Source organism: Caenorhabditis briggsae (assembly GCF_000004555.2).
Source record: "Caenorhabditis briggsae complete genome, chrII, whole genome shotgun sequence".
In the NCBI taxonomy this organism is placed as follows: domain Eukaryota; kingdom Metazoa; phylum Nematoda; class Chromadorea; order Rhabditida; family Rhabditidae; genus Caenorhabditis; species Caenorhabditis briggsae.
Window position 1 is genome coordinate 11862463 of NC_013486.2, and position 25589 is coordinate 11888051.

Sequence of the window (25589 nt, forward strand, 5' to 3'; positions counted from 1 at the left end):
CAGTTTTATAATTCCGACAATATTTTGAAATTTTTTATTGGCGCCGACCGTACGCAAACATCTATCGCCACAAATTACGCGCAATTGCGGACTTTCCTATTTTTTCACTTTTTCTTTCTTTTTTTTGTTCTAGCTTTTGCTCTAAAAATACTGACTTTCACAAATAATAAAATAGTTTTAAATTTAGATGGCTACTGATGCGCTCTACCACGAAGTCGCCGAAATTATTCGCTGCGTTTTGGCCAAGGAAAAAAGCGTTAGAAATGCAGTCTACGGAAGCTCGTACAAAGTTAGTTTTAACAACATTTTTCGAATTTTGACCCAAAAGTCACCGATATTTGTGGAAGTCAGAGTTTTTATGAGTTTTTTTCATATTTTTTCTGTTTTCTTATGCTTTTTCATTCTCGTTCTCTTAATTTTCGCATCCTCAATTCTGAAATATATCAGGTAATAATAAAAAATGAAAGACGAGCCAATTATGGGTTGTGCTGAAGAGAATCCTGAGGAAAAACCGAAGTGCAACCCCTTTGGAACTCGATTCCTCACTGACGACGCCAAAGTTTTCGAGCACAACGCCTGGGATGACGTGGAATGGTCCGAGGAGCAGCAGGAAGAAGCGAAACGGATTGTAGAGAATCAGCAGTCGATGAAGGTTGACGAGGAGAAGGCAATGCGTCTTTTAAGCGCCCCTGCTGACCAGTGGGATGCGTTCTATGCGCATAATGAGAATCGATTCTTCAAAGATCGGAATTGGTTGCTGAAGGAGTTTCCAGAGCTCGATGTTAATGAAGCTTGTAATTCAGAGGTACAGTGTCACAAATATATAAAAAATGCGTTTTTCAGTTGCTTTTGACTATTTTCAGGAGTCTAGTTCTAAGCTCTTGGCATTTTAGTACAAAAACGGAAGGCGCTTTTCAGAAATCGGCAAATAGCTGAAAAATTTGGAATTTTCCAAAAATTCTGTGAATGCAAAGTTTTCAATCTAGGTCTGTTTTAGGTCCTCCAAAATTTTCAAAGTGATCCAACACTTGACAGCCGAGCACCTGAAAACCCTGAAAATCACCTAATTATCAGAAATCGTATCGAAAAACTGAAAAATTATCAGAAAGAAGAAAACCTGAAAGACACCTGAAAATGGTCGAAATCAACTGAAAAACGCATTTTTCATATATTTTAGGCTGGAACTGTAACTAAATTCTGAATTTTAGAAAGAAACAGTGAAGATCCTGGAAGTTGGGTGTGGAGTTGGAAATACTACGTTTCCCCTCATGCAAGTCAACAATTCATCTTCCCGATTATTCCTACACAGCTGTGACTATGCTCCAAATGCAATCCGAGTTCTGAAATCTCAAGAAGCCTACGACCCGGAAAAGATGAACGCCTTCGTTTGGGACATCACTCAACCCACTCCACAAGAAGCGCCTGCTCCAGAATCCCTAGATTACATCGTCTGTATCTACGTTTTGTCTGCAATCCATCCAGATAAAATTCGAAAAGCACTGAGCAACCTGATGTCACTTTTGAAGCCAGGAGGAACTCTTCTTCTTAAGGACTACGGTAGATACGATTTGACACAATTGAGATTCAAAAAAGATCGACTAATCGAGGGGAATTTGTATTGCCGGGGAGACGGAACACTGGTGTATTTCTTTGAGATGGAAGAGTTGGAGGCGTTGTTAGGAGAGTTTGGAATGAAAAAAAAAGTGATGCATGTGGACAGAAGGCTCATTGTCAATCGTGCGAAGCAAGTCAAAATGTATCGGCAGTGGATTCAGGGGAAATTTTTGAAGCCAGTCGAACTTTGAAGCCGGAGGAGGATTGATAATTTTTCTTGTTGTTGTGCTTGTTTGTTCTTCAAATTTAATAAACTTGTAATCTTCAAATTCAAGTTATTAATTCAGTCTAGCTGGAAATTTTCAGCTCATTTGGTGTTTGCGTACTTTTGGAGCTACAGTAACCCGGAACATTTCTAAATAATTAGGTTTTCACCGATTTTTGAAATTTTTGGCAGTTTTCAGTGTTCAATTTGAATCTCTCGCTGTCAATTTAGTCTGGCTGGAAAATTTCAGCAAATTTGAAGCTATTCGGTGTGTGCATACTTTTGGTGCTACAGTAACCCACAAAAATTTCAAAATTGAGCTCGAAACTTGTAGTTTTTAGCTACTGGGACAGTTTCAGGTGGGGAATTCGAATCCAAGCTTAGGATTGCTGATTTCTCACAAAGAGGCCTAAAACAAGCCCACACGCCTATAATTTCGATTTTTCAGGCCCAATGTCTGAAAATTCTAGCTTTCTTTTCTAAAAATATTTTTTTCAGAACAAAAAAGCGCTGCTTCGATTGTCGTGCGAATCGCTGAAATTCCGTCCAGTTTTCGATGAAATCCTCAAAGATAAAGAGCTCAGAAAAATGAAAAATGACCCGAACATCAATGGATCCGTGGATTTGCTCTATGTACTGATGTATGAGACATTGGTCGGATCTGGATTGAATCGATGCTCACAAGAAATGAAATCTGTGATTTCGAGAAGAGCAACGAGGATGAAAGAGGTGGAAAAAGAGCTGGGAGCGGATGGAAGAGGAATCAAATCGATTAAAGAAGCGGAAGAAGGAGCAAAGAAGATTGTGATTCCGAGATATGCTAGAATTAATACGCTGAAATGGACAGTTGAAGAGGCTCTGAAGACGCTGGAAACTGAGGAATGGAAGATTCTAGGGACAGCCAGTGTTGAGAAATTTCCGGAATTAGTGGCAAATATGAAAGAGGATGAGATTTACAAAGATCCACATGTTGAGAACTTGCTCATTTTCGCTCCGAATATTCAGAATTTCCACGAATACTGGATGGTGGAGCAAAGATATTTGATCCTTCAAGATAAGGCGTCTTGTCTGCCAGCCTTTCTTCTCAACCCTCGTCCAGGATCTCAAGTTTTCGACACTTGCGCGGCGCCTGGAATGAAAACTAGTCATGCTGCAGCTATTATGGATAATCAAGGAAAAGTCTGGGCGATGGATCGTGCTGCGGATCGTGTGGCTACTATGAAGCAGCTGTTGGATGGATCAAAAGTCGCAATTGCCAGCGCGTTCTGTGGAGATTTCTTGAAAACTGATGTGACCGATAAGAAGTTCTCGAAGGTTTCAAACCCCTGTTTTCTCTCAAAAATTCTAATTTTTCAGGTAAAATTTGCTATCGTTGATCCGCCTTGTTCTGGATCTGGAATTGTGAAGCGCATGGACGAGATTACTGGTGGGAATGCGGAGAAGGAGCGGCTAGAGAAGCTGAAAAATTTGCAGGTAAAAAGACATGAAGGCCTAAATTTGGAGTTTTTTGATAAATTATCTCGCGATTTTGTGTTTTTTTGGGTTAAGCAAACACGAGAAATACACTGGTGTTGAAATGCGAGCTGAAAACCGTTTAGTTTTCGGAATATTCAAGTCGCAAATTGAAAAACGCTAAAAAGGGTAAAAATCAGTTTTTTTTTTCTGAAATATGTTGATTTCATACTAATTATCCATTTCTAATTAGCATAATCTCACATTTTCTTCCAAAAATATGCATTTATTTCCGAGTTACAGTTTTTTTTTGCTCACTTCCCTACATTTTCCCCGCAAAAAAGAGACCGTACAAATCGGGAGGATTTCTCGGCCGGAGGAAAACGAAACGGGAGAAAACGAAACGGGAGGAACGGAAGCGGGCAGGATTTTAAAGGCGGGGCAAGAGAGTCCTTTCGTGTTTTTCTGAACTTTCTGAGCGAGACCCCGCCCTTTCGCAACCTTCCGCATGCTTTTTTTTGCAAAAATGCTGCACGCTTCCGTTCCTCCCGTTTCGTTTCCTTCGCTTTCGTTTTCTTCCGATTCGTTTCCTCCCGTTTCGTTTTCCTCCGGTCGAGAAATCCTTCCGATTTGTACGGTCTCGCAAAAAATGCGCGCGCCGCGGAAAAGTGGGCGGGGCGAAGTTGGCGAGCAAGACTGCCGCGCGGAAAATCTGCGATTTTTTTTCCGGCAATTTTCGGGTTTCCGAATGCTAAAAATACAGGAAAAACATTGGATTGCAGACAAAACAACATAAATTCGAAAAAAATGGCAGCAGACTACAAACTACATTTTCAGGCAATGATCCTCAAACACGCCCTAAAACTCCCGGGATTGAAACGGGCGGTCTACTCAACTTGCTCAATTCATGAAGAGGAAAACGAGCAAGTCGTTGATGAAGTGCTTCTGGATACCTATGTTCGACAGAATTTCGTTCTGAAGAAAGACGTGCTTCCCGAATGGACGCATCGTGGGTTGAGCACTTATGAAGTCGGAGAGCACTGTCTTCGAGCCGACCCAAAAGTCACACTCACCAATGGATTTTTTGTGGCTGTGTTTGAAAGGGTTAAGAAGGACCAGGAAGGAGAAGAATGATCTTGTTGGGCACTAATTGTTTTTGTTATTGTTGTTGTTTTTTGTTGAGTTATCGAAATAATGACTTTAATTCCGAAAAGCCAGATCAAAAAATATTGGGGGAAATTGAGATAACTTTGAAAAGAGGGAAGGAACAACCGAAAACAGATGATACAGTTGGTATGGGAAGAAGGATTAATAAATAGGAATTTTAAATAGCAATTGTTTGATGATCAGAAAAAAGTGGAATTTTGAAACCAAACAGGAAAAGAAAAAGAAAATAAAATGAAAAGTGAACCGAATAAAATTATCTCCATGAAGAGTTGCCTTGATATCCTCCTCCGCCTCTTCCGCGACCTCCACGATACGGTGGTCGTTGGTATCCTGTAGGTCCATTTCCACGTCCTCCCCTGTGATATCCACCACCACGACGATTGTCTTGATATGGCTGCTGGTCATGTGGTCTGCCGTGTCCACCTCCGGGCTGGTGCTCGTGATAATGTTGAGGACCTCCGCCTGAAAATTAACCGATCGCCGTTGAACATTAATTTGAAGAGTTCTTATATTCTTCGAAACCCATTCTGGAGGGCCTTTATTACATTACAGGGGCCCTTTTAATAGAGCTCTTAATGGTGGGGGGACATGAAAAAAATAATGTTCTCGAAATTCCGTTCAAAGATGCCCCTCGAGGAGTTGAACTTGTGAGGGCGATGATTGAGGGTGCGGCGCCGCTACCGACTGAGCCACGCGGGCAGAGAGAAAGCGCACGCCTGATTGCATACATAAAGGCGAGGACGACAGCTGTACGCAGAGTGACATTAAGCGTTGTACACAGTGACGGTAGAATGCATACTCTAGCTACAAAAAAACTACGGAAAATCTCCTGTCCCCCCACCTTTAAGGTAACTTATGGCTTCTTACCTTCTCTTCCTGCATAATTTCTACCGAAATCAGGCCTGCTATCGTTGTATCCCCCACGATAACCACCACCTCCTCTTCCACCTCTTCTATCGTCATATCCTCCTTGATACCCTCCACGATAACCTCCTCTGTAGTTGTCGTTGCCACCTTGACGATCGTACATAGCACCTCTGACATGATGATTGATGTGACGTTGACCGGACAGATCAAGACCGCCACGTGGAGCATTCCGGTTGAATCCAATCGTTGGGTTGAAACGACCATCACGTCGCTCATTCCAGTCTTCTGGTCTTAACGTCTTCTCGGCTTCCTTAGCACCGTCGAGACGGACAGCTGGGAAAACGTAGTTGGCCGGGTATTCGGGATCCTCGTAGAGAACGCAGATTCCACAGTTCGTCGGCAAGTCTTGGCACTCTTCGTGGCTGACTGGAGATGGGAATGGAAGTCCTGGAGCAGTGGCCGTCGAATCGTAGGAGATCTTTCCGCTGACTCCGTTGAGAAGCGATGGATCTAAGTCTACGAGATCATTGGATTTCGATTCGGCGACTTGTTGGAAGAAAGCGAAGGATTTGTGATTTCTTCCGATGAAAATACGGTTAGGACCGCGTGTGTTTCTATACTTTTCCTCATCAGTCAACGTTGGATACACCGATTTGAGAGTCTCCAGAAGACGTTGTTCATCGACGAATGGGAGTAGAGCAACTCCCTGCCACGCATACTTCTTCCCATTTAGATCAATACGGAAGTCTGCTGGATAGAGATCAATGATTGGGGATTCATCTTCAGTCATGAGCTTTTGCCATTCGACTGGTAGATGTTGTCTGAAAAGTTTTGAATATTAAAAAAAGCAATAATTAAAATGAAGATACTGACTTGGAAGCGGCTGGAAAGACACTCATAAGTTGCTCCAGAGGGTTGAATGGCTTTGTTGGCCTTGTGAAGTCTGGTTTGAACTCTCCGACGGTCTCGAAGTCACTTGCGAATGGAGCATAGTGATACGGGAAGTACCAATCCCAGCTGGAACATCCTTGGTAATAATATCTCAGCACCCAGCAAAGCCCTTCAACGTAAGCCCAGGCGACACGATGTCGGAAATCCACGTCATCAGATCCTACATCGAATTTCGCTCGATAATAACGTTCCTTCCATCCTGACTCGTAGAGACGGATGTCATCCTTCGGCTCTTCATCCTCATCAGTTATGATTATTGGTTGCTCAGCCTTACGCTTCCTCGATTCTTGTGCAGCAACTTCTGCCGGTGACTGCTCTCCTTTCACATTCAATAACGCCTTGAGATTTGCTGCGGCTTGAGCGTTGGCGTCGTTGGTAGCGTTGAACTGCATGGCAGCTTGTCTCGCATCTGAAGCCATTTGTCTCGTTGATTCTCCAGAATGATGCATTGGAGCGGACATTGGAGCGAGGATTCCATGCGATGGTACATAGGCTGGCTGTCCGCGACCACGACCGCGACCTCCTCTGCCTCTGGAAATGACTTTTCAGAAGGTTATTATTTAAAAATAATCCTACCTTCCATACTGCTGCATTCTTGCCTTCTTGTTCTTCTGATTCTCTTTGAATCTCTCTTCGTCTTGCTGCCGTCGTTTGAAAATCTCATCTTCAACTTTTCCTAATCCTCTCATGATCATCTCAACTCTATCCAACTCTGGGATTCCGTCTTTTGTCAAATAACCCTTCATTTCGTAAACCATTTCCTTGTAAAGCTTAATTAGACGGTCAATGGCTCCTTCACGAATTTCAAGAGATGGGAGATGAGGCAGGAAATCGTTTCCAACGAAGAAACAAAGAAAAACCCAATCATCGAGAGCTCTCTCGAGATTAAACTGGAATGGCAGATTTGGCATGGCCATCTCTTTTTCAAGATACTCTCGAAGCACTGGGATTCTCAGGAAGATGAAGTTTTTCTCTCGTTGCTCTGGTTTGCAATACTCGTCGCCGAGGTCTGTATCATTCTCAGCACCTCTACACTCTTTGAGCTCATGACCATACTGTCCGCATAGCTCACAGGCTCGTGGTTGATTCGGCACAAACTCCTCTCGGATGATATTGAAATTAGCCTCATGGGTAGCAATTCCAAGCATGATAAGATCGGCATCAGCTCCACAAAGACAGTGAACAGTGTTCGGGTCGTGAGCTGGATTTCCACGTTGCTTTCTGATGTAATCCATGATCTTGTGCTCTCCTTCTCCTGGAACGTTGGCGTCGGAGAGGATAATCTGTAATATAAAGTTTCGAGTGGCAATAAATTGAAAGAAATAACCTCAATGTTAGCCCAAGCTGGGTCATTGGTGACTCTGTCATGAATATAATAACGGAGAGCATCAGCTAGTCTGGCCATGAATGGAGTTCCTGGGGTAATACAGTTACTATCGAAGTGAGCTTCTTCTTCATCTTTTTTCTTTTGAGGAACGGCAATTCCTTCTGCGATGAGACGGCGTCTCTGCTCTTCGATACTTGCTGCCTTCTCGGCCATTTCTTTACTGGCACGGAAACGACGACTACGCTGTTGATTCATTTTTGCGCGAGGAGCAACTCCATCGATTGCCATGTAGAGAAGCTGAAAAGTATTCACTGCAATATCTTCTGAGAAATTCTAACTCACTCTTCTCGGTCTGACAATTGAGAAGATACGATCGATGTACTCGAAAATGAGTGCAAACATTTCGTCTTCATTTTTCGGAGCAGGCCGATCTTCTGGATGTGTGCAAGGGTGAATGATACCATTCATATCCAGATATAGATTGTCGAATTCTTGAAAATTCGGATTTGGTTGAGTGCAATCGACTGGTACCCGTCGACCATCGACACCTCTCTGACGATCTTCATTTGCATTCACTACTGTTGCAGGGTACTTTTTTGTCAACCATCGGAAGAATGCTGGAACTCCCATTCCGGATTTTCCTCTACAAATTTTTCTTGTTTCTATTATTAATTCAAAGGTGTTGTAGAGAGTAAAGTATCGGACGAATGAGAAGCAAGACTAGCTTGAACATGACGACGACCCACAACGGGTATTTGAAAACGGAAAACTGTTGTACGAGAAAAAAGGAAAAGAATGTAGAACACATGTTTATATGTGAAAAATTAACAACAACCAAAAGGACAATTATTCCTTAAGATCTCTCAGTCTTCTGATGGTAGATCTGACGGTAGCGGCAGTGACGGTTCCGTAGACGTAGGCTCCTCCGGCAACGATCTTGTGGCACTTGGCGCAGTTCCAGATTCCGGTGGCCTTTCTCTTCATGGCCTCCTTTCCGCAGAACGAGCAGGTGTAGCGGGAGTGCTGGGCGACCTCGAGCTTCTTGGCCATCTTACGGAGGGAAGCTCCATAACGGGTTCCGTACTTTCCGACGATTCCGACCTTCTTAGTTCTCTTGGCCATTTCGACTGGATTACCTGGAAAAATTAATTTGAAAGAGGAACGGGGTTTAGGATAAAAATACAAACGAGAGAAACAACAAGAAAAAAAGATTTCACATGATTCAAAATTAAGGATTATTGAAAAAACTTCAGGATGATTGAAAAACTATAAACTAACGAAGTCATTTGTGATGGGGTATTTAATTAGCAAAAATGTGCATTTCAAGGCATTTCGGTGCCACTGAAAAGCTTTTTTGGGAATTGAGACTAGCTATTTCATTCAGCCAAAATAACTTTCCGGTCGCAATCTGTTGCAGATTTTTGTGATTCGAAAAACAAGAATAATATTTTAAAGTCTTTTGGAAGCATAAAATTGAATCAACGAAGTTTCGAAATCTGCGATAACGTAAAGTCGATAATTGAGGTAATCTGAATTTCCAAGCATAATATACGGCACAAAATGAGAAAAAACGATTTTAGATGACAGTTACTTATGTTGAATGAACTATAGCACCACCAGAATTCCATTAAAAAATTATTAAAAAATTTAAAAAAAAATTATTTGCGATTTAACCACCAAAAACTCTATATTTTTAACAAATAACACACATTATCAGCTGCCTGAGAATCTTATTATTGATTTCAGCACCTAGTTACGAAAAAAATCGGAAAAATTCGCAGCAAAACGGCGAAAATTGGGAAAAAGAAAAGAAAAAATAGGAAAAAGTTTGGCCTAAAATCGCTCCGCACTACGGTAGATGCGTCGCGTGTCTCAAAAGAGCGCGCTTGCTGCGTTTGGTTTTCTCGTCCGCCAACTTTTCGAATTAATTTCGCCATCGAATGTTTCCTTTTCCGGCAGCAAAACGACTTTTAAAATAGTTTTCCTCGATGGATACATAAAATATTTGTTTTTAATTTAATTTTAAAGTTGTGAAAAATTGCAGATGGCCTCAACTTCGACAGCGTTGCCGGTAAGAACAAAGAGAAAGTTGGAGAATGGGAAAAAGAAACCAAAAACTCCGAAAGACGAGTTCGGTGAAAAGCTGGATGTCAAGCCAGTGATTAAACCAGCAGACGAATACGATTATGACTCTTCGGATGAAGAAGTAAGAGTAAAAAACTGGTTTTTTGATTTTCAATTTTTTTTTCCTTCAGGACCTGCGAAATACAATCGGAAATATTCCAATTCAATGGTACGACGATGAAGATCATATTGGATATGATAAATTCGGAGAGAAGATTGCAAAGCCAGCAAAGAAAGGGGAAATTGAGACGTTTTTAGAGAAAATGGAAGATCCAGATTACTGGAGAAAAGTTTTCGACAAGCAAACTGGAACAGATGTCAAGCTGACCGATGAGCAAATCGAGAAGATTCATAATATTGCCTCTGGAAAGTATCCAACAATCGGCTACAATCCATATGAGCCCTTCCTTGATATCTACTCTTCCCAAAAGGAAATTCATCCAATTGATAATCGTCCAGAACCCAAAGCTCGTTTCATTCCATCTAAGGACGAGATGCGAATGGTTTCTCGAATGGTGCACGCCATCAAAATGGGATGGGCCAAAGGACCAAAAAACAAGAAGGAAGAGCCAAAAGCTTACGATTTATGGGCATCGGAGGATGCACTGGACAATGTTACCAAGTCTCAGTTATCCAGAATGCGTGTTCATATGCCAGCTCCAAAAGTTGCTCTTCCAACTCATGCGGAGTCTTACAACCCACCAGAGGAATACTTGTTTGATGATGAGGAGCGTAAGAAGTGGGAAGAGGCTGAGAAGGAGGATCGTGTTCTTAACTTCATGCCTTCGAAGTATGACGCTCTTCGCAAAGTTCCACAGTATGACAAATTCATTACTGAGCGATTCGAGAGGTGTCTTGATTTGTATTTGGCGCCTCGCCAAAGAAAAATGCGAATCCACGCGGATCCGACTGATTTGCTTCCGGATCTACCGAATCCAAATGATCTTCGTCCGTTCCCAACTACTCTCGCTTTTGTTAGTTCACAAAAATAGGCGCTATGTTGGTTGGGGCCCCAAATTTTCGAATTTTAAGCAATTCATTTAGGTGATCTTATAGAAAATGAAAAACCGGTTCATTCTAAGTCTGAAATATACATACAACAAAAAACGGAATATTCTGAAAAAAAATTCCAGTGAAAAAAGTACTGAAATTCGAGACAATCAGTGAAATGTTCAAAATGTACGCTAAAATTTCATGATTTTTGAACCATTTTCATCAATTTCGCTTTTTTGAATTTTGGAGCATTTTTCATGTATTTAAAACAATTTTTCATGGATTTCAGAACATTTTTAACAAGGATAGGGGCTCACCTGTTCAATTCTATGAATATGGAACACCCGGAAAAATTGCTCAACATTCGAAAATTTGGGTGTCCTCCACCCCACCAACATAGCGTCCAAAACACCCTTTTCTGTTGATTTTTCAAAATTCATGTTTTTTTCAGTACATGCGCGGTCACACCGGACAAGTTCGAGCTATCAGCGTTGAGCCAGTACATGGTGAGCTGTTGGCAAGTGGTGGTGAAGATGGCACAGTTCGTATTTGGATGATGGCCACGGGCCGCTGCATCAAAACATTCCAAATGGACGGAGAAGTGACTTCAGTGGCATTCAGCCCAGTTGCTGACAGGACTCTTCTGGCTGTTGCCTATGAAGGAAAATACGTGGCGATTCTGAATACCGGGTGTGGAGATAGACTTCACGTACAACAGACAGAGACTCTGCTCGCCGAGACACCAACTGAATCTCAAGAAGATGGAGCTATTGTCACGTGGAGAAAGTCAAAGGACAAGTTGGTTCTTAAGATGCCTAACGAGGTCCGTCAAGTGACGTGGCACGCCAAAGGAGACTACTTCGCCAGTGTTGCTATCGACGACATCGCCAAGTCCGTCTACGTACATCAAATGAGCAAAGCAAAATCTCAGTGTCCATTCCAGAAGAGAAAGGGACATGTTCAAGCAGTCACTTTCCATCCAACACAGGCTCGTCTCTTCGTCGCCACCAAAATCCACGTCAGAGAGTACGATCTTGCTCGATGTGTTCTTGTCAAAAAGCTTATCACTGGATGCAAACATATCTCTTCGATGGCTACTGATGCTAACGGAGAAAACTTGTTCCTTGGAGGTTTGGATCGTCGTTTCTGCTGGATGGATCTTCAAATGGGTAACAAGCCTTGGAAGAAGCTGAAGCATCACACAGCTGCTGTCAGAAGTGTGGCTTATCACAAAAAGTATCCGTTATTGGCTACAGTATCTGATGATGGTACTGCGATGGTTTATTATGCAAGAATCTATTCTGATTTCTCGAAGGACAATGAGCTGTATCCAGTGAAGAGACTACGAGCTCATGAGAGAGTATGTTATATCTTTTTATTTACATCGGAAAAACTGCGAAAAACTCTCAAATTTGGGTTTAAATGTCGAAATTTCGGATAATTCGGTCAATTCCGCCCTGTGAAACACATCACACGCGCAATTGCGTACTTTTGACGACAGTAACCCGGCGAGAAAAAAAAATGCGACTTTCTGATTTTCTATGTCAAATTTCTTCAAAAAATCGATTGTCTATGTCAAACTTTTTCAAAATTGTTAAAATTTTCAGACTTCCAACGACTTGTGTATGCTTCACACCACGTGGCACCCAACTCAACCATGGCTCATCACCACTGGAGCCGATGGAACTATCGCACTTTTTACCTATTAGTTATCCTTGTTATCTTCTATTATTCAATTGTTTTGTTATTGTTTTCCTTTCCTTTTTTTCTCCCGCATATATGAATTGTTCTGTTTTTAGGTCCTTTACATACAATTTTTTATTTGACAGGTCGATTTTCAGAAGAGGATATTAACAGCAACTAGCGTGCAAGGATATATTAGTGGAAAAAAGGTATTTTTAAAAAGAGATTTTCAGGTATGCATTAAATAAGTTAAGTTATTAGACAAGTTGAAATTTACAATGGACCAGCTGGCGTCCATCCATTGAATCCTTCCTCGAGCACCTGTGCGATGGCAATCAGATTCCGATCGGTATACTGGTTTCCGATGACTTGAACGCCGAGAGGAAGACCGTGCGAGTCGAGACCAAGAGGACATTGGACAACTGGGACAGATAGAACATTCCAGAGAGCCGTGTAGCAAAAGTTAAATGGAGCAAGGATGGGCTCATTGTGGAACATTGCTGTGCATGGCCAACTAGGGAAAAGGAGGATTCCGTCGTTTCCGAGGAGCTCTTTCACTTGACGCTTCAGACGATCTCTCTTGTAGAGCAGATCTTTTGTATGGGATTCGGAGAATGGTGGATCACGAGAGTCGATGATTCCCGCGATAATTCCAGAGAGGGTATGGTTGGAGTTTCCGGTGAAGTACTTGAATAGCTCAGTGTAACAATTGACCTCTCCTTTTGTTCCATTTGTGCAGAGCATCAGTTTGTTGAATGCTGGATCAGTGGTATCTTCGTGCATCGAAAGTGTGAAGTACTCCATGACGTGTCTGGCAGATGGTAGTTCGATTTGTTGAGCGACGACATCATATTTTCGCTCCAAGAAGTTTACGGCCTGCAAAAAAAATGTTGATTGGTTTGATTAACAGTGATAAGAAACAACTGTCAAATTTCATACTGATTGTCATAAAAAGTTATTCACTTGGGATTCTGGTCTAATTTCAGGGTGGGCGGAGCTCAGTTCGCGAAACTCGAAAAAAATTGTTTTATTGTTTTTATGCGATTTTTTAGATTTTTTCCTAAAAAACTAAAAAATTACTGAAAAACCAAGAAAATAGGTCAGAAAATAATTCTGAAAAATACATGTGCCTTTAAGAATTTCGCTACCGGCCATAAGCTCCGCCCACCATACTTGTAAAATTCCGGGCCGGGCCTGAGGAAATTTTCAAGGCCCGGGCCCGGCCCGGAAGGCCCGGTGTCAAAAATTCTGTATTTTTGAGCCAAATTTTGAGCTCTCAATATAATTTTTTCCATATTTTTTTCTCGTATTTCGGATTGTTTGTCTGTCTGATCAAAAAAGATCGAAAAACTCGAAAAAAATTTTTTTGGTCGAAAAAAATCACCCTTATGTGTTTTTTGAAAATTTCGAAACTAGTGAAATGACGGGCCCGCCGGGCCGGGCCGGGTCTCCGAAATTCCGGAAAAAGCCCGGCCCGGCCCGTTACAAGTATGCCGCCCACTCTCCAAATTTTGATTCAGACTACAGTAATACCTTCTTCAATGCGTATCTCATGTCTTCCTCTAGCGGTTGAATAATTGGGCTTCCAGTGATTCCTTCCATGTAGAAAATGCGAAGTTTCTTTCCATTAACCGGCTCGTGAAGGTTCAAGCTTTTGGCATTTTCTCCAGCCATGATCTGAAGAAAATTTATTGGAAAATGCCCTTCTATTACAGGGGGCCTTCAATTAGAGGGGGCTTTTATATTCTTCCGGGCATTTTTTCCAAACATTTTTATTGAAAAAATGTAGTGAATTCTAATTGAAAAGGCAATGAAACCCCTCAATTTTACAGGAATTGAGCAAGTTTTTGAGGATTCTGGACCATTTTTCATAGATTTTGGATCATTTTCAGTGACTTTTCGACAAGTTTTAGTGATTTGCAGGCCATTTCTTGACACTTTTTTATGGTTTTACGGTATTTCTAATTTCCCAACTCACTCTCAACATCAATGGCAAATCCTCGGCGAACCGACACATTGGTCCGATTCTCAGCATATGGGTCTTATATCCAGTTGGCTCTGGAACGTGTCCAATAAGAGGGATGACTCCTGGTGTTGGCTTCAATCCAAACACTCCATTGAAGAATGATGGCATCCGAATACTTCCTCCAATATCACTTCCGACGCCAACAACACTTCCAGCTGCTCCAAGAAGAGCTCCTTCTCCACCGCTGGATCCTCCTGTCATCCGACGAGCGTCATAGGGATTCTTGGATCTTCCGTAGATGGTATTCACTGATTCAACCCACATACAAACTTCTGGGACGTTGGTAATGGCGAGAAGGATTCCTCCAGCTGCCTGCAGGCGTTTGATGGCTTCTGCTGTGCGTTCGCATTTTGTGGATTTTCTGTTGAAAACTCCGCAAGTGACAATCTCATTCTCTACTTCTAAGGCATCTTTCATGGTGAATGGAACTCCATAGAGGGGTTTTTCCTCAATCTTTTTCTGAATATCCTCCTCGTCGGCTAGAGCCATAAACGTGTCAACTTCAGTGGCTTGTTGACGAGCTCTATCGAAAAGTTTGACGACGACTGCATTGATAGTGTTGTTGACCTAAAATTGGACTATTTTTAGTGCTTTTTCGACTAGATTTAGTGCTTTTTGGGCTGTTTTTCCTGACTTTTGGGCCATTTTATATAGATTTTAGACTATTTTTCATGGATTTCAAACCATTTTTCATGTTTTTCGAACCATTGTTCATGGATTTAGGACCAATTTTAGTGATTTTTCGACTAGTTTCAGTGATTTCAGATCATTTTTTCATGAATTTTGGATCATTTTCAATGGGTTTTAGACCATTTTTCATAAATTTTGGACTTTTTTCAGTGGTTTTCTGACTGTCTTTTATGAAATTCGGACTATTTGTAGTGTTTTTTGGATTATTTTTCCTGGATTTCGGAACATTTTTAAATAAGAACGGCGGCTTACCTGTTCAATTCTGTGAATATAACTTTCGACAAGAGCCGTGGATGAGATTTCTTTCTTTGAGATCATTCGAACCGCCTGTGTGGCTGAGATCAAGAGGAGACGATCGGTGGGAGGAGTCACATAGACACGTTCACGGAAGAAGTAGTTCACGAACCAGAATACGAATCGAACGGTGTAAAAGTAGCAAGCGGATATAGTGAGCAGCAAGTTGAGGAAAGCCTTTTTCATGCGGTAGGGGACCGCCATCCTGGAAAACTGGAGAGGTTTTTGATAAGAAAAAATGATACTGGACTTTATAAAGTGTGCACAAAGAATGAGTGTTCCCCATGAAAAAAATTTTTTTAAGAAAAAAAAGAAGGAACAGTTTTATGCTTTAAGAGCAAACAAGTTGGAGGAGAGAAGTCGCGGAGGAATGATCGATAAGAGAAGAAAGCGTGGTAGAGTGTAGCATGTATAGCCAATGGACTCATCAGCAAAAAACATTTGTGTTGACAACATTTGTGTTTGACATCTTTTTTTGTTGTGAAAATCAAGGCAAAAGTAACATTTTTAAAAATAAAATTTGTGACAAAAACTAATCACTCTAATTAAATCTATTTGCACCTTTGAAAACGAAACATTCAGCTGAGCATCTCGAAACAATTTCGAAATAAATTAATTGTGAACGTTGACTAAGTATTCGTGCCGAAACCCATTCAAATTTGCTGGCATGCTCCTTTAAATGTACTGTTTTCGAGAGAAAAATTCCCAAGTTTCATCGCCTTTGGAACGTTTATAAAGCTTTTTACACTAAAAAAAAACTTGAAAAAAACGAACCAAAATTATGTCTTGTATCAAAACTTTTGAAAAACGCTAGTTTTCTCTGACTTTAACTAAAAATCCAGGAAAAATTATGAAAAATCGACAAACTAACAGATCGTGTCGAAAAAAATTCAACTTTTTCGAAATGCTCCTTTAAAATACGGTAGTTTTTAGAAAAGAAATTTTCCAAAATTTTCATCGCATTTGGAAAGTTTATAAAGCTTTTTTAAACTACAAAAACGAGTTAGAATACAAGAAAAATTATGTCTTGTGCCAAAAAATTGCGTTCAGAACACAGAAAATCGGATATCTTGTGGCAAAAAAATCTGTGTTTGAAGCAAAAGCCGAAATTGAGAATCGCGACACATGTCATTTCATTTCGGGTTGCCAATGGTTACAAGCTAAAAAACATATGAAAAACACATGTGATTTTTGGTGCTTGTTTCATCTTTCTCTAAGAAAAAAAACTTGATAAAAATATTTTTCATCTAGAAAAGGTTTTTTTCCGTTATCAGAATAATATGAATTTGCTTTCGCTTTAGACAGGAGAAAGAGAGTGAAATTTGAGGTTTCTTGCGAATACGGATTCTAGAAAAGAGAAAAGTCAATAGTCTCCTAGAAAAAACCAGAGAATCTTAATTTTCTCTGCGTCTAACTATTGCCATTAGAGCGCACTTGCGCTAGATACAGTAATTAAATAAAAGACTAACTATAAGGTGTGGGGATCCACATGTGGATCATGTTATAATTGAATCACCACTTGAAGCAAACGAAAAGAAAAAAAACAAAAACAAGAGAAGTTTAAAGGGAAGGAAGTATTTACAAATAAAAACAGGTTATTTAGGAGAATGGCTACTAGATCACAAGGTTACTTTCGTCGGGAACAAAGTGTGTTTTTTGGTGTTTTTTCGCGTGAACTAAGCCACAGCTGTGCCACGTGGCAAAATGTGGAAAAGGTGGCCAAAAATTGCCTATAAATGAAGAGAAATTCAATTGAATCAATCAGTCAACGCTTAAAAAATAAAAGAAAAATAAACGATGGACGATGCATATGAGGAGAAGATTCAACGGGAACCGCCGATGGTTACCAGGATGAATCCCGAGAATTATCTTATGGGAAAATCGGAAAAAGAGGCACAAGACGCCTACGAGAGGAAGTATCCATCGGGTCCACCAAACGATTTACACACCTATCAGGACACCACGAATCTGGACTTTCCTTTTTTTTATAGATGCACCTCAGGTTGCGAGGCCTAGTTTGGAAATTCCAATTATTTTTTTTATTCAGTTAATCTTCATTGGACGCCTTTGTGAGGAGCCAGTGACCGCCTACTTTATTGTGAATTCTACAACCAAGGCATTTTGATACAAGGTCAAAGCGTCGAATCGGGAGATGTTCAAAGTTCGGTCACCGGTTGGGAAGATTGATAGAGAGGAGAGTGCCACGATTTCAGTGATTTTTTATCCCGGATTTCATCGTCCGAAGGCCTATTGCTACTATCTACATGTCTACGCGTTGTATGATGATGGGAGAAGTGATGTAAGTTGCCGTAATACCTTTAATAGAAGGGCTCCCACACTTTAAACTTTTGAGCCAATTTATCTTGGTTTCTGTTAAAAATACAAGAAAATTGTCAACTGATAAAATGGAAATGATGATATATCAAACAATTTATCAGTTGGCATGTTTTTGATATCTCCTATAGGAAGCGAGATAATTGAGCTGAAAACTGATAGTGTTGGGGGCTTGGCCGAAGGTCCCACAACGACAACTAGCGCAACCTAAATACATATTTCCGTCGAGTTGTTTTGTTATTATTCCCAAAAAAAAGTTGGAACTCACGAAAACCAAGATAGTAAATCCGGAAAGTAAAAATATTTTTAGATTACGGTAGTGGTCGTTGTGGGACTTTTGTACCAGAATATCATTTTCGTACCAGAATATCAGAATGATCTGGAATTGTTAAAATTATAAAATTCTAGAGTGCCTATCTAGCCTTCACAAGACCGGATAATCATTGTCGTCCTGCCAAGAAGCGGATCTTCATGGACTTTATCTGGCACCCTCATGTTGAAATCACGCGGGCTTTTGAATATGGCGTGTTGCTGGATATGGTCAAGTCGAAAAACCAATACGATTTGGCGAATGAAAATGAAAAGAAGAAACAGAAAAGAATAGACGAAGATGAACCTCCACCGGATCTTCTAGATGTCACTTACGATCACAGAGAGATGGTCATTGAGAAAATGCTCAAGAACGACGTCAAGGAGAAGCATCGTCAATCGTTGATGACAACAGAAGAATTATCGAAATATATGGCAAAGGTTTCGGAAAATAAAAATAAGAACAAGATTGCTGTGTTATGTGAGAAGCCGTTGGAAAACTACGATCGACAAAAGGCGTACTTGGATAAAAGAGAATCGAAGGAATTGGCGAATCAGCTTTGGAAGGAATATATGGTTGTGATGGAGAAGAAAGGTTATAAGAAAACGACTGAAAAATGGAAGGTGTTCACACAGGAGCAACAAGAATTTAAGCAGATGGAGGACGCGAAACGACAAGCAAAACGGGAACAGGTGGAGAAAGAAAAAGCTGAAAAAGAGAAAGCGTCCAAAACACCTGTGAAGACTTCAAAGGATTCGAAGGAGAAGAAGAAGGGGAAATAGGCTATTGAGAACTGTTTTGAACTTTTTTTTTCCTTATGAATGATTGAATTGGGGGAGGGGAGGGATACTCAGATGTGATGATTTTCAGAAGTATTGAATATGAAAGAAAAATTCTAGATGAACGGTCTTGGTAGCAAGCTGAAAAAAATTATGAAAAACTTCTGAAATTTTGAGATATGAAAATTCATCGTTTTGAAAATTTGAAAATTGTAAAACGGAAAATTCAAGTTGAGAAATTCGGGAAGTTCATAATCTAATACAAATTTATAAAAATAAGTTTAAATCTGTGCATAATTTTGATACCTTCTGAAATTTTGAAACCTGAAAGTTTTTACAATTTTAATATTCGTAAGCTATCTGAAGTCCGAATTCTCAGAATTCGATATTTTTGAAAATTTAAAATCTCAAAAGTCGGAATTCTGAAAACGTTAAAAACTTGAATTCTCAAAGTATTTGTAATTCTGAAAGAACTAAAACAGACATCGTGATTTGGAAGTTTTTTTGAAAGTCCGAATGTCTTAATTCTGAAAATTGTATGCTTTTACTTGGAATTTCGAGATTTCAGGTGAAAGTATGAAAATCGAATTTTAGGAATTTCAGATACGAATTTCAGATTTCTGAACCAAGATTCTTCGCTGCTACCTAAAACGGATTCACCAAACGTTTGGATTCATCAGACTTCAAAAATGTTTTATGTGTATTTCGTTTTTTATGTTATTAACTTTTTCCATCATTCATTTTCTCCTGATTTCCAATTTGTAGCCTTTTCATATTCACATCTCTCACAAGTTACTCATGCTTACCCATACATTCCCATATTCCAACCTTCACAAACTGTTATTTTACTTTCCATGAAAGCTAAACCATGTCGCTTCTTGTTGTTACGTGTTTCAACCCAAAACAAAAGCAAAACTATCAGATTTCCTTCTCTCAAGTCACAAACTATTTGCTCTTTCTCTTCAATTGAAACAAAAGAAACAGTTCCCTACAAAGTCCTATCTGCTTCTCTATTTTCGATTCCAAAACCAATTAGAACTATTTTCTCACCCTCTTCTACCCCATAAATGCTTCTCTTTGTCTTCTAATCCGATTAGAACCGTCACCTTCCTAAATGAGAGAGAGTGACATCCCTTAAACGGACCGCCCGCAATCTTTTGCTCATACAGTTCTTCCCTCTCGGTGCTCTTTTTGGTTCGCTAGGTAAATAATACAGTAGGATTGAGAGAGCGAGAAGATTTGTGAAGAAGTGCGTCTAGTGTTTCCAAACTGAACCCACCCCGAAATTCGTCCGATTTCCGATTTTTCGAATTTACTGATTTTCATTCTGAAAATTTCAGCAACAAGGAATTTCTGAACATTCATATGTTTTCCCTAATTTTTTCGGTTTTTTTTCTAACAAAACTTTTCTATTTTGTTCCGATTTTTATCATATCGTATAGCATCTGATACCCCAACACACCCTTTTAACCCGAATTCCCTTTAACCCTAATTACCCTGATTGCTCGAATAGAAACCCACTTTTGACACTTTGGGCTGGATTATCTCGGTTCCTATGAGAGATATCTAAAATTAGTCAACTGATAAAATTTTTATCACAATATGAGAAACATTTTGTCAGTTAAATACTTTTCGATATCCTCAACAGGAATCGTGATAATTGAACTCAAACATAGGATGGCGAAATACTGTATCTAAGGAGCATGGGTGGTATCTTTGTTTCTGTAAAAGTCACAAGTTACCGATCTATTCCAAGAAATTCAAAAATCGAATTTTCAAAAATTTCAAAAAAAATTCCAGATCATACTGCCACCCCTACAATGATACCGTGGCTACTACTGTACCTATTCGGTGCAGTCCATTCAGATCTCCATAAATTATTATCCACACTTCCTCAGTACAGTGACTCACGGATACCTCCAATTTTAAGACCTCTCTCGTATGACTTACAGTTGCAGTTGCCATTATCTGAGGTTGGTGTTCGGTAAAAAACTCATCATTCGGTAAAAAATCTGAAAAGTCATATTCTGAAAATATACTCTAAAGTTTCCAAATATTCTAATTCAATTTCAATTCCAGGTATCAGATCCAGATATTCCTCTATTCACTGGCCGATGTGTAATGCAGTTTGAAATCAATCAACAAATCGGTCCAGAATCTGCGTTTATAAGTGATTCTACAAGTAATCGAGCTAGAATAAAGGCAATTTCAGATTTTGAAAAACTCAAAAATATAGAAAAAAAATATTTCAGTTTGATATCATAATGTTGGACCATTTTGAAAATGTTTCATTGGTTTATAACGGCAACGAATTGGAGATATTCAATGTTCAGTTGACTGATGATTCAATGGAATTATCTGTAGATCAGCCAGTTTTGTTTCCGGGAAGGTACACAATGACAATTCATAGATATAAAGGATTAATTGGAAGTGCTTTATATTACAGGTATGAATATTTTAAATTATGTACAAATGATTCGGAGGGTACACAAATTTTTCGGGTCATTTGGGTGCAAAATTTTCAATTCAATTTTGTACCCCCGAATGGTTATGCTCTCCGAATTTTGTGCCGAAATTGTGGGGACCACTGAATGTCTAGTTTTTAGAGACGCTGGAGAGCATGCTGTATTTGGGTCTCATTTATTCCCGAATAGAGCTCCCGCAGTGTTTCCAACATATCTGGGAACAACTGAAAAGGTTACATTCTCTATAACTATGGTTCATCCAATTGGAACCAACGCGTTGACTTCTGGAGCTAGTGAAGCATATCCAAGGAAAATGGATGATAATTGGCAGGTGAGAGAGATATGAGGAAATTCCAATTTTTGATTTGAAACATTTATTTTTGTATTGTCAAACATTGAAACTAGTGTTTTCCTTCATGAAGGATTACTGGTTTTACAGTAACAACCGTATTAGCTTAAATAGAAGCGCACTCTATATGTCCACTTTTAGCTCAATTATCTCGGCTCCTCCAAAAGTTATCAGAAAATTTTTAAATGTTAAAATATTGCTGATATTATGAGAAATAATTCATCAGTTGACAAATTTTCAATATCTCTCACAGGAATCGAGATATTTGAACTCAAAGTTGACGGTTCGGGAAACTTCTATCAGAGCAAATACGGCAACAAAAATTTTTCTCATTTTCATTGAAGAATTGATGTTTTCTAATTTTCTAAAAACTGAGCAGAAAATAACCAATCGATCTCAAATTTTCATCAAATATTGAACAAAATGAAAATTATAAATTTTTCCACATTATAACTTTTTCTTGGACCAAATTTCAAACCCTTGCAAATACCGTATTTCCTCTAGCAGAAGCCTACTCAATCCGTCAACTTTCAGCTCAGTTATCTCGATTTCTGTAATAGGTATGAAAACTTTGTCAACTAATAAAATGCTTATCATAATATAACCAATATTTTATTAGTTGACAAGGTTTTGATATTCCCCATAGGAACCGAGATAATTGAGCTCAAAGTTGAAGGTTTTATGTGGGCTCCTATCATTTAAAAAACGGTGTTAGCTCCATTTTATCAAAGATACATATTGTTTTTAGATGAATTTTTGCAGAAAAGTTGTAATTCACAAAAATGAAGTTTTGTTTTTCAAAAATATCATCTAAAATTTTTTGGATTGATCGGACCAATTTTAACTGTATATATCTGGGAGCACAAAACTGTCGTTTTCAAAAAAGAAATTAAAATTTCCTAAATGAAAATTTTTATAATTTTTAATCACTTAAAAATCAAACACCTAAATCAATAAACTTCAAAATGCTTAAGATTACTGTATCTAATTATTTTTCCAACTCCAGATGACAACTTTCTCTACAACGCCATCCATCACACCTTCAATGCTCTGTTTCCTTCTCCTCCCACACGAATATACTCATGTACGGTTTTTCGAAATTTTCAGATTTTTTAAAAGTTGAAGTTAAAAATTAAATTTCAGATTGAATCCTCTTTCACCGGTATCAACATCACCGTTCACTATAACAAATTCCGTGTTCAAAAGGAGCAAGCCAAGCATTTATTGCATACCTCCACTCAGGTTTTGGCTTTGTTAAAGTGAGAAATTTTGAATTTTTTTAAAAGTAAATGAGTCTAAGTTTTTCTTTCCAGAGATATATTTTCTTCGCTGATTCCTGTTCCAAAAATCGACATAGTCACTATGAATGAGGTCTCTTCTACGGCTTGTTTTGGAGCTGTTGTTGTTTCTGAAGGTTGGCGGGAATTCGAATTTTTGGAATCTTCTAAATCTTTTGTATTTAGTTCAATTCTTCTCTTCCGACTATGCAAATCAGGTCCGTCTACTTGCCACGTGGCTTGCCAAACAATGGATTGGAGGATACGCAGCGATTTCAGAAGGAACGGAATTGTGTCTTCAGGAAGATTTAGTTAGCTATATAGCGGAGAAAGTGATTAAAAGAATGACAAATGATGAGCATACCAGACTGGGACAATTAGCTAAAGTGGGATTCTTCATTTTTTAATTTTAAAAAATTGTCTCTTTTATCAAAAATTTCAGATTTATCTATCGGAAACTGTTTTTCTTCCCGGGGAAACTTTGAAATTGGATGAGTATCCGAATGAAATGGAAATTAGTGAAAAATGCGGATTGAAAGGAGTTGCAATGTTGGAATCTATCGAATTTCTAATTGGAGAGAAGACGATGATTTCGAAAATCAACGAGATGATTTATAATTCAAAGAAAGGAGCATACAGTTCGGAGACGTTGTATGGGCTATTGAATAGTACTGTGGATGCGGATATTTATGTTTCACAGGTTGGTTTTATTTTTAAAATGGTGTAAATCTGAAATTCTGAAATTGAGAAGTGGAAAATTTGAGCAACTCAAAAATTCAGAAAATCTAAAATTCAGAAATTTTGAAAATTCAGAAATTCGGAGGTTCTGAGATTCGGAACTCGGAAAATCTAAAAATCTGAACAATTCTAAAATTTCAAAATTCTAAGATTCTGAAATGTTTTGAGATTCCAAAATTTCGAAATTCTGAAATTCAAAAATTCGAGAAATAAAAAATTAGAAAATTCAAGAATTCGGAAATTCTAAAATTCTGAAAAAAAATTCAAAAAATCTAAAAAATTCTGAAATTTCGAAATTTTGAGATTTGAAAAAGCAAAAATTCGAAAAACTTTTTTGCAATAATGATAGGAAACAGCATAACTTTTAAAATACTTTAATAAAATAGGAATTTTATTGTTGGAGTCCCCCCTTAAAATAAATTTTGTAAACTAAAAACATTTCAGCTCCTTCACTACTGGCGAGGACATGGTGGTCTTCCTTTTATGACTGTTGATCGACTCGGAAATTCCATAAAAATCACTCAAAATGGGTCGAATATGACAGTGAAAAACGAAATGGGAACATGGGAACGCATGCCGTTATGGCCACTTCCATTGAAATTTACCGAATTCAAACTGCCAATTCAAATAATGATTAGCCATGGAATTCAATTATCTCCAGTTCGCGAAGGAATGATTTTCTCAAATTTGGGTTTTCCTAATTACTATCGAGTTAATTACGATATTGACACGTGGCGAGAGATCAAGACTATACTGACTGAAAATGCGACGTCTTATACGCTAAGAGAGCGGTTTCAGCTGGTTTCAGACTTTTGTTACTTCTATTCTATCAGTAAGTTTCATGAACAATCTACCGTAAAACCTGTGATAGAAGAGCCCCCACACTGTCATGTTTGAGGTGAATTATCTCGATTCCGATGCGAGATATCAAAAATTGGTCAACTAATAAATTGTTTATCATAATAACAGAAGTGGTTTGTCTGTTGATTCTTTTTGAATACTTTGCATGAGAGTTGAGATAATTGAGCTCACACTTGACAGGCCCTTCTATTACAGGTTCTACGGTATCTTTAAGAAATCATAAAAATTCAGAATCTCTTCCTGAACCTGCTGCATCAGTGCTTCGAAACGAATTCGTACAGTTGGTCCGCCTACGACCAACGTCTTTCCCAATATGTGACGCTGCGATCTTCCAGTGCGTTGTTACTCACGAACACACCCGACCGAAGCATTTGGATAAGAGCCAGATGATTCAGATGCGACGGAAAGTGTTCGATTCGTTCACCAATTCGTCCGAAATGGAGTGTCGTTCCGGACTTGCTCATGATGCTCTCAATGATCTTTGTACAAAGCTTTATGGTATCTCATGCTTATAGAATTTCTAATAAAAATGATTTGTTTCTGAGTCATATGTCCAACTTCCCAACTTCTGAATCAGAAGATGTCAAAATTTATTTGATTTTGCCCGCTCAGACAAATGCCTCATATCCGCAATGAAAACCATTGGTTTATTAGGATTCGTCATTTAGTAGTCTTCATCGACGGGTATTTCGAGTAAGGTAGGCAGAGAGAACGAGACGCCGGGTGTAGTAGTTGTGGCGCAGCCGACATCTTGCGGGTTCCGCCGCCCACTATACTTTGCATTGCAACGATGCTCCGGGATAACGATGTGCGCTTTGTTTAGTGGGGGGCCGCTGGGTTTGTGAATTTTGTTTTTCAACTCTTTTTTTGAATCAAGTTTTAATCTGAACCGGTATTTTTTTTGCTAGTAAAATGATTATTAAGATGAATATTTGAAGCAAAGTTTTCCTTAATTTTCATGGGAAGGCTGTAAATCAAGTAAATAGCGAAATAAATTGAATCAAAATCGTAAACTGTTTTATTACTCCAGCGGTAGGAGTTGTTTAAAAAATCAATCGAGCCATGTGAATGATCGATATTTGT

The 25589-nt window shown here is 39.1% G+C and overlaps 7 protein-coding genes across 7 annotated transcripts; 4 read left to right on the forward strand and 3 right to left on the reverse strand.

The window, feature by feature from the left end:
* Positions 1 to 187: 187 nt before the first annotated feature.
* CBG20899 lies at positions 188 to 4405 on the forward strand (the record flags this gene model as incomplete). The annotated part of the gene is made up of 5 exons (XM_045242750.1): positions 188 to 352; positions 473 to 805; positions 1209 to 1793; positions 2318 to 3292; positions 4109 to 4405. 5 exons carry the CDS (start codon positions 188 to 190, stop codon positions 4403 to 4405), a joined length of 2355 nt encoding a protein of 784 aa, XP_045097165.1.
* A 286-nt stretch (positions 4406 to 4691) lies between these two features.
* Positions 4692 to 8213, reverse strand: Cbr-xrn-2 (the record flags this gene model as incomplete). The annotated part of the gene is made up of 6 exons (XM_045242751.1): positions 4692 to 4900; positions 5306 to 6126; positions 6179 to 6787; positions 6833 to 7539; positions 7584 to 7880; positions 7926 to 8213. The coding sequence occupies 6 exons, from the start codon at positions 8211 to 8213 to the stop codon at positions 4692 to 4694; spliced, it is 2931 nt and encodes a 976-aa protein (XP_045097166.1).
* A 216-nt stretch (positions 8214 to 8429) lies between these two features.
* On the reverse strand, positions 8430 to 8705 carry Cbr-rpl-43 (the record flags this gene model as incomplete). Its single annotated transcript, XM_002631656.1, has 1 exon — positions 8430 to 8705. One exon carries the CDS (start codon positions 8703 to 8705, stop codon positions 8430 to 8432), a length of 276 nt encoding a protein of 91 aa, XP_002631702.1.
* A 922-nt stretch (positions 8706 to 9627) lies between these two features.
* CBG20902 lies at positions 9628 to 12409 on the forward strand (the record flags this gene model as incomplete). The annotated part of the gene is made up of 4 exons (XM_002631657.1): positions 9628 to 9789; positions 9839 to 10681; positions 11152 to 12060; positions 12308 to 12409. The coding sequence occupies 4 exons, from the start codon at positions 9628 to 9630 to the stop codon at positions 12407 to 12409; spliced, it is 2016 nt and encodes a 671-aa protein (XP_002631703.1).
* A 247-nt stretch (positions 12410 to 12656) lies between these two features.
* CBG20903 lies at positions 12657 to 15597 on the reverse strand (the record flags this gene model as incomplete). Its single annotated transcript, XM_002631658.1, has 4 exons — positions 12657 to 13259; positions 13917 to 14060; positions 14362 to 14976; positions 15352 to 15597. 4 exons carry the CDS (start codon positions 15595 to 15597, stop codon positions 12657 to 12659), a joined length of 1608 nt encoding a protein of 535 aa, XP_002631704.1.
* Positions 15598 to 17190: 1593 nt separating this feature from the next.
* CBG25682 lies at positions 17191 to 18819 on the forward strand (the record flags this gene model as incomplete). The annotated part of the gene is made up of 2 exons (XM_045242752.1): positions 17191 to 17395; positions 18149 to 18819. The coding sequence occupies 2 exons, from the start codon at positions 17191 to 17193 to the stop codon at positions 18817 to 18819; spliced, it is 876 nt and encodes a 291-aa protein (XP_045100365.1).
* Positions 18820 to 20636: 1817 nt separating this feature from the next.
* Positions 20637 to 25021, forward strand: CBG20905 (the record flags this gene model as incomplete). Its single annotated transcript, XM_045242753.1, has 11 exons — positions 20637 to 20789; positions 20896 to 20978; positions 21053 to 21382; positions 21423 to 21612; positions 22637 to 22714; positions 22774 to 22889; positions 22944 to 23044; positions 23094 to 23293; positions 23350 to 23607; positions 24090 to 24477; positions 24738 to 25021. The coding sequence occupies 11 exons, from the start codon at positions 20637 to 20639 to the stop codon at positions 25019 to 25021; spliced, it is 2181 nt and encodes a 726-aa protein (XP_045097167.1).
* Positions 25022 to 25589: the final 568 nt, after the last annotated feature.